Source organism: Pagrus pagrus (assembly GCF_965226575.1).
Source record: "Pagrus pagrus genome assembly, chromosome: 9".
Taxonomy (NCBI): domain Eukaryota; kingdom Metazoa; phylum Chordata; class Actinopteri; order Spariformes; family Sparidae; genus Pagrus; species Pagrus pagrus.
This window is the reverse complement of record NC_140193.1, coordinates 12993114-13008165: the sequence shown is the minus strand read 5'-3', so window position 1 is coordinate 13008165 and position 15052 is coordinate 12993114. Positions and strand designations below refer to the sequence as shown.

Here is a 15052-nt window from a genome sequence, read left to right as displayed (position 1 = left end):
GTGTTTGTTAATATACTTTATAGGCTACAAAGTTCACATAAGAAAGCAGTTGCAGTTTGTACCAAATTTTGGACGAAATACACAAAATGCGCTGATGATCTACAGCAATTCCAGCGTGTGTTGGCTGACGTGTGTGTTAAAACTGACCTGAGAACATAGGAGGGGCGCAGCAGACAAGGGTAGCCCACCTCGTTGGCAAAGGTAAAGGCATCTTCCTACGGAGGGAGAGAAAAAGCAGACTGCTGTAATCTTTATTTATCATTTTGAAAAAGATAAGAGAATGTTATGTCATGATAATGATGCCAGGAATCATCAGGGATGGTCAGTGTCACAATTCGGAGGCAATCCAGGCACTTCAAATATAAGAGCATGTGTCAAACGAGGACAGAAATCAGTGATTGCTGATTGCTAAATCAGTAAACATGTAATCATTAAAAAAGCCAACGTGGTCCGACCAATACGTGTGGCCTCACCTATAAATTAGCAAGAGCCAGATAATAACATAACAGTGAAACAAATAGAAAATTACTAAACAATAAAATACCAAGAGATGATAATAATGTACATGTACACAACACACTGAAATTACCCCATTATGTATAATACAACACCACAAAAGGCTGTGAAATAAGAGGGGAACCTATGAAAGACTTACAGAAAACATGTCATTTCTATTACCTCATGGTCTTAATATGTTAAAGCAACATTATGTAGTAATCATTCTCTTTTTGTGAGATTTGGATGTGGATTTATATAATGTTAGAAAGCTGTATGATTAAAGCCACTTGAGACCAAAAACAAACAATCAATATTAAATCAAGGGTGTGTGTTTGCACTCATACTAACAACCCTCTCATACAACCAACTGAACCACACCTGCACAGAACTAATCAAAGAGTAAAAAGGGAGTATAAGTGCTCAGACAGCCAGAAAGGAGGCTTCGACTCATCTCCCTTTTGATTTTCTTTTCTTCTATTCAGATCACACGAGGAAGGAGAGAAGACAGAATCGTAGAAGGAGTCTGGCAGTGAGAGAGAGGCTGTATGTCCTCCTCCTCCTCCTTATCATCATTATCATCATGGCTATCTCCTCTTCATCTCTCTGCACATCTTGCCTTTTTCTCTCCATCATTACCCACTGTTCACTCGCCAGGTGGAGTACCATTAACAAACAGAAAATAGCTTCCCAGAGACGCAGAAGAACCAACTCCCCATGGCTCTGCTGGAGTTATTCCAGCCCAATAAAAACGAACCGTTTCTTCCCGATCAACAGGGAAATAGAATGTGTGTGCAGACTCGGGAGAGACGCAGAACTTTATCTGCATGTGTCGGCTAATCGCTCCTCTGTGATATCTGAATACATGAACGACGGTAATGGAAGAGACATATTTCAGCGCTGACTGCAGACACATTTCAGTGCTCCACGTGTTCCACAGAGGGGCCTGCCGGTGCTTCATTCAGAGGTAGCCAAGAGCGAGTAGAGAGGGCCAAACACACAACGTTATAGGGCTGAAAACCAAAGGTAATGCGATGCGTGTTTGGTGTGAGGTAGTCAACACCAAAACAAAAAACACATTTGTATAACAATAAGAATAGTGCACACAGTAAACCGAAAAGATGCTACTTTCCCACCCAAATACTTGCATCAGGATACAGTGCTAAGATTATATTAATGTTTTATTTGTTTTTTTTAAACTGTGATTTAAGGTTCTTTCCAATGCAATATGATTTCTTATTGGTTTTTCCGTGTAAAATGTAAATATTAGACTTTCTTTAAGAAGATCCATAGATACACAAAACTAAATTAGAGCAGAAAAATTAACAAAGATGGGAATGACTTTCAAAAGCAAACGTCATTTGCATGAACTAACATTCTCCAAACACCTTGAGCTCAACGTCTCTGCCAACTCATTTTCTGGAGGAAACCCTGATACGGTTACTCAGGGAAGTCATTCTTTCACTGTATCCGCCTCTACAAGCCACTGAACTTAGCTCACTGGTTGGGTGGAACATTATCATCAAGAAAAACTTGTATATATATGGGTTTTTTAGGGCCGAGATATATCATTAATGCTTTTACTATCAATGATTAATTTGTTTCCTCTCACCAGGGAGCTGAGGGCCCTCCACGGGGCTTGAGCCACCCCAAGGTCATCTAGTATACTGGAGAAGACGGAGCGCTCCTCAGCCCGGTCGATCTGCAGGGGGCTCGTCCCCAGAATCTTCACCCCGTTCAGGTGCAACGGGGCGGCCAGGTTGTTCGGGATCTGCCCACCGACTGAAACAATGCTGCCGGAGCAACCCTGCCGAGGAGAGGATGGAAGAAAAGAGAATAGAACAGCAGGTAGAATAAAAAAAGAGAAAGGGAAGACAGAGGAGAGATACTCTGTCAAGACTTGGACCTCCTGCCAGAAGCGTATCAGCCAAGATTAACAGTCTGAAACCTGTGGCCACTTCCCATTATTCTGGCCACTGATCACACGGTGAAAATATGAGACAAACAGAAAACAGTTGATCTCGGCCGAGCCACAGGTTTAGTTATCACCAGGGACAGTGTGTGTATGTGTGTGTGAATAAGCGCGTGTTCTCCTTTTAATAACAACATGCAACCTCTATCCTGTCTAGCTAATCCAGAGGGGATGCTGTTTCCATGGCAATGCCAGGTTGTATCTCTTCATTATTCATGGGCCTGCTCTCCTGCTTCTGTCCAGGGTTTATCTCCATGCTCTAATGCCATATTTATCTCACACACACACACACACACACACACACACACACACACACACACACACACACACACACACACACACACACACACACACACACACACACACACACACACACACACACACACACACACACACACACACACACACACACACACACACACACACACACACACACACACACACAAAGAAAGCAGGAGGGGACTGTAGCTGTGAGAGAGGGATTGATGGTAATGCTATCACCCTGAACAAACAAACACTTAATCACACTCTGATCCCATCGCAACTTTAACTGGATTACAATTCCTCTGCAGGGGAAAGTCAATGGACATTAGTGCACGAACACACAACACAGCATTAATACACAGACATAAACACAGGAAAACACAGCAGTCAGGGTCAGCTGGGCCCCATTGCAGCACTGGGCAATAAGGTGGAGATTAGGTTTCATTACATACATGATATAATGCATCAGGTTTGGTCATATATGTGAAATCTCACCTCAATTAAAATTGGATGAACATGATAGACGCCTAATGTCATGTTTCATACAACTCAAATGATAATCACTACAAATACTCATTATCACTGACAATGTTTAAATGCAGAAAATATTCCTGTTTTTGCTGTTGACACTGTTCCTACTCTGTTTACATAGCTAATGGAAAATATTATTACATTAAGTTTTCCACCAGTGGCAGATTTGTGTGACCGTGCAGACACACCCTCCCTCTTTCATTCCTTCAACCACATTTTTCAAAAGGTTGGCATTGAGATATTTGGCCAAATTAAAAAACCTGCCATTTTTTCCTCATGTCACATTTTTGCTCACCAAAGACTTGTTTTTTTACAGCAATATATAATCCTGCACTTTGATGGATACATCACAGTCACGACTAGAGCACTTAAGTGATTTTTGATGCAATAATATTATTTTAAGCCTAGATTTTGATACTGTTACTGAACAAAGCGTTCATAGTACATGGTTTGTTCAAGTATCATTGGATATTTTAAAATCTGACAAATTCCTTTTTCCTTTATACAGTTTCTGGCTATAACCAATGTTGTTATATGGCAATTTTTATAGAAAACATGGCTTTTAAACACCCTTATAACAATAATAGGGCAAGCATCTCTACCAAAGCCTTGCAGGCTGTCAATGACAGAGCACAGAGCTGACTATAAACAAGCAAAAGGCAGTGTGCCACAAACTGCAGTATAACCCCAAATGAGATATGCCAAATACGGTGTATACTTGTCCACAGAATGCTCCTAAAACCTGAATAATATCCGCATATGCCACGTCTCAATCTGAAAATGCTACATTAGAATTTGGCCTAATTCACAATATTCAAACAGGAGGAATTTTCACAGTTCCTGTAAATAAAGTACACTTTTCCATAAATAACTTCCTCAAACAGTTATCCTCATAAAATGACACAAATGCTACACAATGATGTAAAATGACCTAAGAATTTATTTACCCAAAACACTATTTAGTAAGCATGACCACATGAACTATCAGAGAGGTCAGGAAACCTTGAAGAGCCAAAAAAAAGTGCGCACACCTGCAACTACACAAACTGAAGCTCTTAAATCTTCGATGAGCCTATACTGCTGCATAATAAATGCCCCAATTAGGACTCACTCAGAGTTTTCCCAGTTTCTGTTAGACAGAGAAAGAGGGCTAGGGCATTTGTGTGGCTTCTTTTAATGGTGAAGACCATGGAGGATAACGCAGAGAAAGCTGCACACTTAACCAGCTTGTAGGTTTACATGGGATTATACATAAATATAAATCTGAACAAAACAGATTTTTGGATACAGGTTTTGGATACTGTCATCTATGTTTCATACATGCCACTGAGCGGGGAATATTGTTTTTCCCAATCAGTGTGGGAATGTCATGATAATATGTTAGTTATGCTGCTAATGCTTAATTTCTGCTTTTTTAGTAAATAATTATTCAAAACAAATCAAAGTCAGAGTTTAGTTAGATAAATTATCGTGCAGTTATATGTATGCTGTGTGCCAATATTAGACAAATATTGTTTTTTGATGATATTCCACTAGTTTACTACCTCTGACCTGCTTGACATGATTGATTCCTTTTATTATTATATATGCATTGTGTAACTGATCAATACTAGAAGAAGCCTTCCATTGATCGCAATGTTTTATTTCAATCAGATTCCACTCAATACCTTTGAATATATAATTAGATATTATCACTGATATAACCCTGTGATAGATTGGCAATCTGTCCAGAGTGCCCTGCCCCTCTCCCAATGCATGTTGGGATAGACAGAGCAACCCAGACCAGAATACAGTACGTGTGTGTGGAACACTGATCATTGATAAGATCAGTGGTACAACAATGGTAGCAGTCTTGTCTTTTCAGTTCAGAGTAAAATAATTCTGTCCCAAGCCAATAAAAAGATGTCTTCAATGATAAAAAGAAGAGGTATGTACTGTAAGACATCTATATATTTTGTTTCAATTTTGTCAAATAAGAAATGGCATGTTTTTGTGTGCGTCCTGACCTCCTGTTGGGTGATGTCCAGGATGCGTTCCAGGGTCAACTCCTCAAAGTAAAGGCGGTCACACTCGTCAAAGTCGGTGCTGACAGTCTCAGGGTTGTGGTTGACCACCACCGTCCTCTTGCCCATCTGTCTCAGAGCTCTGATGCTGGACACCGCACACCAGTCAAACTCAACACTGCTCCCTGGTGGATCGAAGAAAAGATTCATTTGAATATGTTGGCCACTAAGACAAATGCATGACAGCAACACTTTCAATGCAAATTATATTCCGTCTTCTATTAATTTGATTTAGCTTGCAATGTGTATGATTTTGTGTTTAGACCTGATTTTGACTACTTTTACTTCCTAGGCAATGTTAATGTATCAGAGCTGACAAACAACCCTTGAAAATAACTAGCCATGGTATTTTTGTTATTCTACGTGAAGTTGTGGGCTTATTCGGCACAAAAACTTTGTGTGCCCAAAAAATGTTTTCTTTCCAGTGACTTTGTATACCATGTTTCCTCAAATAGTGGCCAGGGCCTTTATTAACCTCAACTGCAGACGGTTACAGGCCTTTAGTTAAAAGCAGGCTTATTAAAGACAAGCCTTTATTTCTAATGCCTCTGTATGAAATAACCAAGATGTATATTTGATGAAGTATTTTTGCTTGTATTAAAGTACAAAGTCTCCTTATTTTGTGATCTGCTGGTGTCCTGTTTAACGTTGTTACTGCATTGTGTTGTTAATACAAACTCAATACTTTCTATTCCCGTTTCTAATTAAAAGCCCTCTAGATTTTCAGTGAACAGAACCCCTTCAATTGAATCAATTTATTGTGAAACATTTGCAGGAAAAAGTACTTCAAAATGTAGCTACTGCCATCTTGTGGCCATTGTACATCACTGCAAAATACCGTTTAGCGAAGACATTAACACATATACACCCGCAGTGATTTATACAGGACTAGAATACTGAAGATTAATAGTCCAGAAAAACAAAGTGTTGAAAATAGCCTGATAAGATTGTTAAGTTTACTAAATTGAATCAGTGTAAATGTACATTATGTTTCGTTAGGAAAAAAAACCATGGGTTTTGGTTGGATAAACTCCAACAGCCATTATTTGAGACCCAGCTCTTATCTGACAACCTGCTTTTATTCGAGGGAGTACTGTAATCAGCAAAACCTTTATTTGAACAGCATAAAAGTTATATGAAAACTGTTAATCTCAGACTCACCAATATGATATGGCCCACAACCAAGAACCATAATTCCCTGGTCATTAAAGTCCAGATCATGCTCCTGAGGTATAAATTGGCAAAAATGTTGTTAAAAAAAAATGTTGTTTTCATAACACATTAAAATGTTAAATGTTGAATCGTATTTTCTATTAGACAGTGACTGAATTGGCAACACATGTCATAAAGATGCTATAAACTTTTGTCTATTCTCAGTTAGCAGTGACTACATACCTGACCGTGATAGGTACAGTACAGGTAGTTGGTCATGGCTGGATACTCTGCTGCCAAGGTATCAATCTGAAAAGAGGCATCAGAGAAAAAGAGGTTAATATGGGTTATTAATATATATTATAAAAAAATAAAAAATAAAAAAATATAAATTTTTGCATGCTTTGACCTGTGAGATTGCAATTACCATCTGAACAAAACGCGTCAATACTGAAAAGGTGGAAAGATAGTCGATCATAACTTTAACCTTACAGCCCCGACATATTTTCATACTCCTCCATGTATTGATCAGGCAGGGGCAGTTATCTGTGTGCATCTGACCTCTGCCCACTCATGCTCACCTGTTTGACCCAGGGTTTGATGCCGTGAGTGAGCCTCAGCTCTCTGGCTGCTCTCTCATTGGAGCCCAGAATCTGACCAACCTGCCGATCCGAGAAGCCATCCTGCTTGGCCCTCAGCAACAGACCCACAGGTACTGCATCACTGTGTGAGAAGAGAATAAGTAATGATGGTTATACAGATGTCTGGCCAAACTTTCGGATACCATTACTCTATGGAATGACGTTATGTTCAGTTTTTGGATTTGCAGTTTTTATTCAGTGATGTGTACTTTGGAGGAGTTTTCCTGAAGGGATCTCTGTAACAATAGGGGCTGTCGCTGTTTCATGCCATAACCAAATCCCCCTTAATACCGAACGAAAAGTGCACGATTCAGTGTTAGATCCATTTTCTTTACCACACTCTGTCACCTCTGCATCTGAGGACAGCAGAGTCTGTCACCCATCTGTTAAGCTGAAAAGTTTAGAGCACAACATGCCTGACATGAAAGTGGTGGAAAGGCGTAAAAAAAGCCAAGTGAAGTAGGTGAACAAAACTGACAAGTGAGTTCATTTTTTAATGTTCTCTCAGATATCTGTGTATTTCAAGTCCACTGAACTAAGAGGGTCAATCCAACAAGTGTGTCATGACCGGCCCTTCTACCCAACGGTGTGGACAGCAGGGACCAGCCCATTTCAGGGCGATCAATAACACATCAACAAACAAGACGCCACGGTGTCAGAGAACCAGGCTGGCAAGTGTAGCCGTTTAAAACCCATTTTAAATCAATAAAACTTTAATGTGAGCAGTGAGGTTAAACAGAAAAATAGCAGTAGAAATAAAGTTGGGTTTCAAAAGGTGATTCTCAAGTGGAGCAACTGGACCACTTCATAAAAACTGTGAATTTGCTTCCTTTATTCCATCCAAACAATTTTGGACCTGCTGCATGTGTCAGTGTATTTAATCTAACTGCAAGGTTCAGTTTAAAGAAAATTCTGGGAAAGTAAGACAACATACTTTATGATTGTACAATTTACTGTGCTGGTTAATCTCTTGGAAATAAAATTGCTTTCTTCTCATATTAAAATATGATGAATCACATTGCTACAACAGAGTCAGTCCATTATCAAACAAAGAAGACACTTCCATTTTTGGAGAGATGTTTCGTTTGCCATATAGATCAAAAGGACAGATATCAAGTAAATCGCTGTGTGTTGAGTATTGGGATTTTGTCCAGAAAATGTAGCTTAGCACAAAGATGGGAGGCAGGGAATAGCTAGACTCTGGCGTAAGTGGAAAAGTATGTTGCATGTTGTATCATGTTTTCTACAATACATCGAAGAGTCAGCTAGGGGTTTGCTGCGAAAAGTGTGTAAAGTCAGCAACTTCATAGTGAAGGGACACAGCATGTGAGATGCTGATGCAGTAACTGACTGAGCCAGAATATACTTCCAGAATACACAATATCTGCTTATTAAAACCACACTTAAATGTTTTTCTATCTTTGATTATGTTACATAAACAGTGTGTAATGGAGTTTACACAGCTCGACTGATGGTCTCCCTTTGCTTTCTGTTTTTATGCCAAGCTAAACTGAACACATGGATGCACAGTGATGAAACTGATATTGATCTTTTCATGAACTCCCACTATGAAAGCAACAAGTGGTATTTTCAATAACGTCACAGTATTTCTTTAACCCCAGGTACAGACAAATGGAATTCTAATTTCTTGCAAACCACGACTTGCTCTCCCTGCTCCTTATCTGAATTATTTATGACCTTGTAGCATAACAATATTGGAAATGTCAAGTGTGTTTTAACTCCCACTGCACATGGCTGGGCTGAAAAATAACAACCAGAGGAGAGAGCTGCGTGAGCTCAGAGTCAGAATCACAGGAAGGGAAGAAATTTGATCTGAGAGCTCAGTTTGTCTTGTGTACAATTATCCTCTTTGGGAGAGCAGTTTAAAGTGGGAGGGAAATCCTTTGCATGCCATCATCTCATGCATATACGCCTCCACATGCAACCAAAACATGAGAAGCACATCGTGACATTTGTGGTGTGTGTTTGTGTGCGTGTGCAGAGAGTGAGGAAAAGGGACTGACAGATACTATTTCTACAAAAACACACTAAAACTAAAGTTAAAACCAACCAATTTTCTGGATTTTCACACTTTTCATTTAGTTAATTTTTCACTTAATGAAGTTTGAAACTTCAGAGTATGAGAATGACATGTTGACATCCTTACAAACTCAAAGAGTCCTTTAATTGTAATTCATGTCACGCATGGAGCTTATATACCTCATTATCTCTGTCCTAATACGCAGGTGTATTGTCACTTTGTTTTCAAAGTTCTGCTTTGTGTAATCAAACTTGAAGGGACCAAATGTTAGCTATTCACCAAGGCTCATGAAGTGCACCTACAACTCTGTAGTGGCTGGCTTTGGACGCAAAATCTGAATTCAAAAGACTGAAAAAACAGATTTTGTACAACACTTACATGTCTATAAGTGTTGTTGATCATACTGTACTTTAAAACAATACAATACAGAACATGGAATAAAGGTGGAATATTCTTGTAACATAGATTTTGAGCTTTTCTATCTTTTGGGTTATTGACTTGAAGTCATCTTGAGCTTCAGGAAATTGTAATGGGCATTTTTCACTTTTTCCTGATATCATAGACTAATTTTAAAGGATAAGTTCACCCAAAAAGTAAAATTCAGTCATTATCTACTCATCCCCATGCCGATGGAAAGTCGGATGAAGTTTTGTAGTCCACAAAACATTTCTGGAGCTTCACAGCAAAACAGTGTCACAGCATTCTCCTAAACAACTGAAGTAGCTGGGGACTTGTTTTAAAAAGTAAAAGAAACCAACCAGAAGAGAAAAAAAAAATGGCTCCATACACCATTTATACCCTTTTTAAGCTGAAATCTTCACTATGGTTGCTAAGAATAAAGTGTTTGTGTGCACACTGTCTGAAGTGGATGCACGAACTTGAACGCACGTCAAGTGTGTAAATAAAGTATTTTCAAATCAATTTGGGATTTTGAGTTTACAGAGACTCGGATATGCCTGATGAGCTGTATTTTTATGGGGGGGTCCTTTTATGTTTCTTTTTCCTGGATTGTTTTTTTTATTTACATAACATCTACTTCAGTTGTTTAGGAGAATGCTTCAACGCTGTATATATATATATATAAATATAATATAAAAAGGTCCAGAAATGTTATGTGGGTTACGAAACTTCAACCGACTTTCTATTAGCATGGGAGTGAGTAAATACCTACTAAATTGTCATTTTTGGGTGAATTTATCCTTTAATCAAATTTATATCTGGCAGATTAATCGCTAATGACAATGATTGATGGCAGTGCTATAGAGTGCTATATATGCATATATACACATGTATTCTTTAACACCAACACATACAGACACTGTAAAGCCACACTGATATCGAAAAGGTGTCACAAGTGTCACCAAAAGGGTTTAACACACACAAGGATGGCCCCAGGGGATGCAAATTAGCAGCTGACAGCTGTTTCAGTTCGTCTGTTTACGTATGTATGTATATATGTATGTATGTATCTGTACCTTTCAAATATACCATAAATAAAATATCCCAAAATAAATAAATAGAACTGCAGTACTGCATGACGAATACCAAGTTGTGGTATTCATGTGTGTATTTTTTGCTTCGGTATTCTACCCGTTGTCCTAGGCTATCATACACACAAGCAGCGTAGTGTTATGTTGTAGCCCCCTCAAAAGACTGTGTGCTGGAATGGTATGATGTGGAGTAGCCTGTTACATTTTGTTCTTGTTTGTCCTCGTCTGATAGAAGACTGTAGCCTACATCAAGGTAATTACTAAAGCAGGCGAAACAAGTGATTTTTGTGACATTCATCACCTTGGTAATTTAGGCATCCACAGGCAAAAACGTTAACTGGTGCCTTTATACTAGAAATACTAAACTGCCAACCGCAAAAGTCCTTATTTTCTGCTAACAGACTAACACTTTTTTCACATTTTCTTAATCCAATTTCTATATGCAATATCATTTGTGACATAGGGACACATTACTGATTGTTACTCATAATTCTACCAACAACTTTAACAAACGACTTCTTAACAACTAAGTGAAAATATGCTCAATGAAAGTCAGATATCCATTGTCAGTCAGAGCTATTTACCTCTGATCTTAACTCTACAAAGAACATGAAGAATAAAATCTTCCCATTTTATAAAACTGTTCTCATCTTTATCAATAAATATCCTTTAGTCGTATAGAAGTCCAATAGGAGACTCTTATGCACAGAAACAGTGAGCCTGCTGACCAGCAGAGCCTGAAGCCCACCTGCACCCAGCTCTATACGCTCCATCAGTCTGGCAGCAGCCTATTGTTGTGTGCCCATCCCAGTGTCCCCTGCTCCAGAGGCAGTGGAGACTACAACAGCCGTCCATGTGTCAGTGTGTTGCGGCGGGCGCCCACCAGACGGCCAGCCATTAATTATTAAACAGCAGAGTCAGAAGAAGGCAGCAGGTAACCTGTGGCTGGGCCATGAAAATTCACAGTGGCTGTCCAGGTAAGAGCCCGAGGGCAGAGACAGGCAGAGAGGAGGCGAAACACAAGAGAGAAAGAAACTGAGACGTGAAGGGACTGGGGTCCATCTGATTTTACGATTGAAGAAGAGTCATTTCAGGAAAGAACCCAAATGTCTATCTTGGTTTCTAACACGTTTATCTATTTCTAATTCCTGTGGGCACCGGCTGTCGGCTGAAGCTTTTTTTAATGGGACAAATGGGACAGAGTGCTCTCCAATACACAAACAGTGTTCTGGGTAGTATTTCATGGTACATTTGAGTCTGAAAACCTGCAGGGCATGTGAAGGATCGAAAAACACTCCTGCACTGACGAGAATCAAGCTTATGGAGACATTAAGCAACAATGTCCACATAGTCAGAGCTGCAACAATTAGCTGATAAATTGATCAAAAGAAAATGAATGCCAACTATTTAGATATTCAATAAATTATCAAGTCTATTTTTCAAACAAAATGTCAAACACTTGGTAGTTCCAGCTTCCAATAATAATTAAATTCCCAGTAAGTTTACCATTTCTGCTGCCATTCTAGACAATATAATTTATTGTAAAACAAAAAAATAATCTGCCCGGTTCCTCATTTTTAGTGTTTTAGTGTATTTTAGTGTTTAATAACCACATTTAATATATATATTGATATCAGATTTTTTTACTTTCCAATATCAGTATCAGCCCCAAAAGTCAAGTTTATCCTGACTACATATTGTATTATATAGTTTGCTCTACTACATAATACAGTAAAATGGGTATTGTCTGATTTACTTGCTGTAACAAATATCAATTTATTGAATATCGGTGGACAGACCTTACCTTCTGGGTTAGGTATGCATTTAAAAGGGGCACTCCAAAGGTTTAGACTTTCATAAAGTAGAGCTGCAATGATTAACCGATTAGTTGATTAAAAAAACTATTGTGATAATCATTTTTCAAGCAAAATTTTGCAAATTCCAGCTTCTTAAATGTAAGGGTTTGGTGCTTTTCTTGCTCGCAAACGAAAAGTATTTGGGTTTTGGACTGTTGATTCAACAACAACAAAAAAATAATTTGAAGATGTCAGGTTGTGCACGGAAAATTGGGATCAGTATATTTCACATATTTAGACATTTTATTAATTTAACAATTACTCTGAATAAAAATCAGCATAATAACATGTCTGTGCCAAAGGGCCAATAATAACCTGCAAACCGAAACATCTCGGGCAGAAATAATGGACAGATAACAAGGAGATGAATGTATTTGACAAAGAGGTGAGACCGATAGCAACTGAGCTAGCTTGGGAGCTAGAAAATGAATTTAAATATATTCCATAAAATGATAATAATCCATGAGGTTCCTTCCAGAGGTGCAACAGACTGCAACCTCATGGATGGATGGACATACTGTACTTCCGAGGAGATGGTTCCACTTCATTAAATATTTCCAAACAGTAAAGAGAAGCAGAGAGTCAGACAGATACTGTCTAGTAAGTTACTTTTACTCTACTTCTCGAGGACGTCGCAAAGCAATGTACACACTGTACACACCCTCGTATACAGGCACTTTATGTTCATCTAAATTTTTGATTTCACATTAATCAACCAGCACGTTGTAGGAATATAAAAAGTAACTAAAAAATGACTTTGCTCAACCAAGCTGTGCATCTGTGTGTATTTGTGTTCTACCTCCTGTAGTTTGCCAGGTGCTGCTCCAGCTGTGTTATCCCGCGGAGTTTGTGGAGGAACCACTTGTCTATGGCTGTCAGCTGGTGGATCTGATCGACACTCATGCCGCTGTGGAGGGACTTAAAAGTAGAGACATGAAACAGATTGGGTGTTATATTCATTATTCATTATCGTCAAGTTCATCATTCATGCTTCCTACTGGAGCACTCTGAAAGCGGACTTCAAAAAGGTTTCACAAAGTTTCAACAGATTCTATAATCAATGGCTTGTGATTAAAATCATGGTACAAATCAGTCAGTGAAAACTCTTTTTTTATCCAGTACTCCTTCATGGACTACTTTGAGTAAAAACTATTGCAGGAACAACATATTACTTTAATTATAAGCCCGTCTGTGTCATCAACGTGTAATATGAATGAGGTTGTGTCCTGACAGCTTAGTAAATATGTTTTATCATTTTTATATAAGATGTCTGACCAGAGAAACGATTCCAGGTTAGTGTGGGAGGATTTTACTCAGCAGGCTCAACAGGCACTGAAGCCTGCCATAAGAGCTGCTTATCAAGCTGCAAGAGGCTATTAACCGAGATTTGTAGTGGAGCTTTTTAATGTTTGATGTGATTGAAGATTTACTTGCTTTAAAAAATACAATACGTAACACATGTTAAATCTTTTGGTGTTTTTGAGTGTTGATGATGCTCGAGTCACATAAAATTTATTTTCTTCCAGTATCTTGTGTCTTTGCAATCAAACCTGATCTGAATTACTGTTTTTCGAGGGTGGGTATGTCTTATGACTTAGCTGTTTAAATATTAATGCTTTCCGCACAATTAAAATGTAATATCCTCTCAAATCATCTGGACTAGGGCTGGGAATATATCAATATTATATCATTATCATGATATGAGCCTAGGGCTGCTCAATTAATGTCATTATTTTAAAAATAGCAATATGGCCATATCCAATATCCAAATTGGAGAAGCTGCAATTTTTTATTTAATTTATTTATTTTTATTTATTTTTATTAAGTACTGTAGTTCTGCAGAGATATTCTGACCCACACATCTTGTTATCCAGATGTAAGAAAAAAATTTTGTTTGGGAGAGACTCCAACAAATGTTTTTTCAGTGAAAATGAAAATTGTGATGCTAAAATGATCATTCCCTATGACCTATCCCATTCACTAATCATGAATAATATTTGTCAAGATGATTTTATTTTTTACCACATCTTGTAGCCTCTGTGTCTTGATTTGATATTCAGTCCCAGCATTTTTAGATATATATATATATATATATATATATGACAGGAAACATGACAGCTTCCCAAAAGTGAAAGACAAAACATCTCCATCACCCTCTGGTGGCTCGTTACAGTATCAGTCATAACCTCCACCACCACACTCACAGTAAACATCAAATACAATTTTCCCAAAGATATTTATTTTATCTATTTATCTTTTTCTATGTTGCTTGTGTCTTTACTGTTGGGACTCCAAGCTCACACAGTTGGAGGTTTTGATCTCGTTCTGCTCTTCTCGCAGCTGGTGATAAAAGCATGTTAAAGTGCTAGACATGTCGATATTTTTGATCTTGCAATAGTTCACGTAACATCTTTTGACCCTGTGTCTTAATGTGCTTATTCAAGAGCTGTTTCACCTTCGTCTGATTCAATGAGGAGAAAGATAGGCGAACAGGACTGTAAAGGGTATGTAAAAATAATATCTTTCAGGTTTTTGTGATTTCGTTTC

At 38.3% G+C, this 15052-nt stretch overlaps 1 protein-coding gene across 1 annotated transcript in view; it reads right to left on the bottom strand.

The window, feature by feature from the left end:
- cps1 (carbamoyl-phosphate synthase 1, mitochondrial) overlaps positions 1–15052 on the bottom strand; it is a 53045-nt gene that overhangs the window by 24529 nt on the left and 13464 nt on the right. Inside the window, exons 21-27 of the mRNA XM_084361894.1 lie at positions 13305–13423; positions 7059–7200; positions 6721–6786; positions 6487–6550; positions 5269–5450; positions 2108–2302; positions 148–215 (exon numbers count right to left, since the gene is read on the bottom strand). Of these exons, the coding sequence (XP_084218020.1) occupies positions 148–215; positions 2108–2302; positions 5269–5450; positions 6487–6550; positions 6721–6786; positions 7059–7200; positions 13305–13423 (836 nt within the window). The remainder of the gene's footprint in view (positions 1–147; positions 216–2107; positions 2303–5268; positions 5451–6486; positions 6551–6720; positions 6787–7058; positions 7201–13304; positions 13424–15052) is intronic.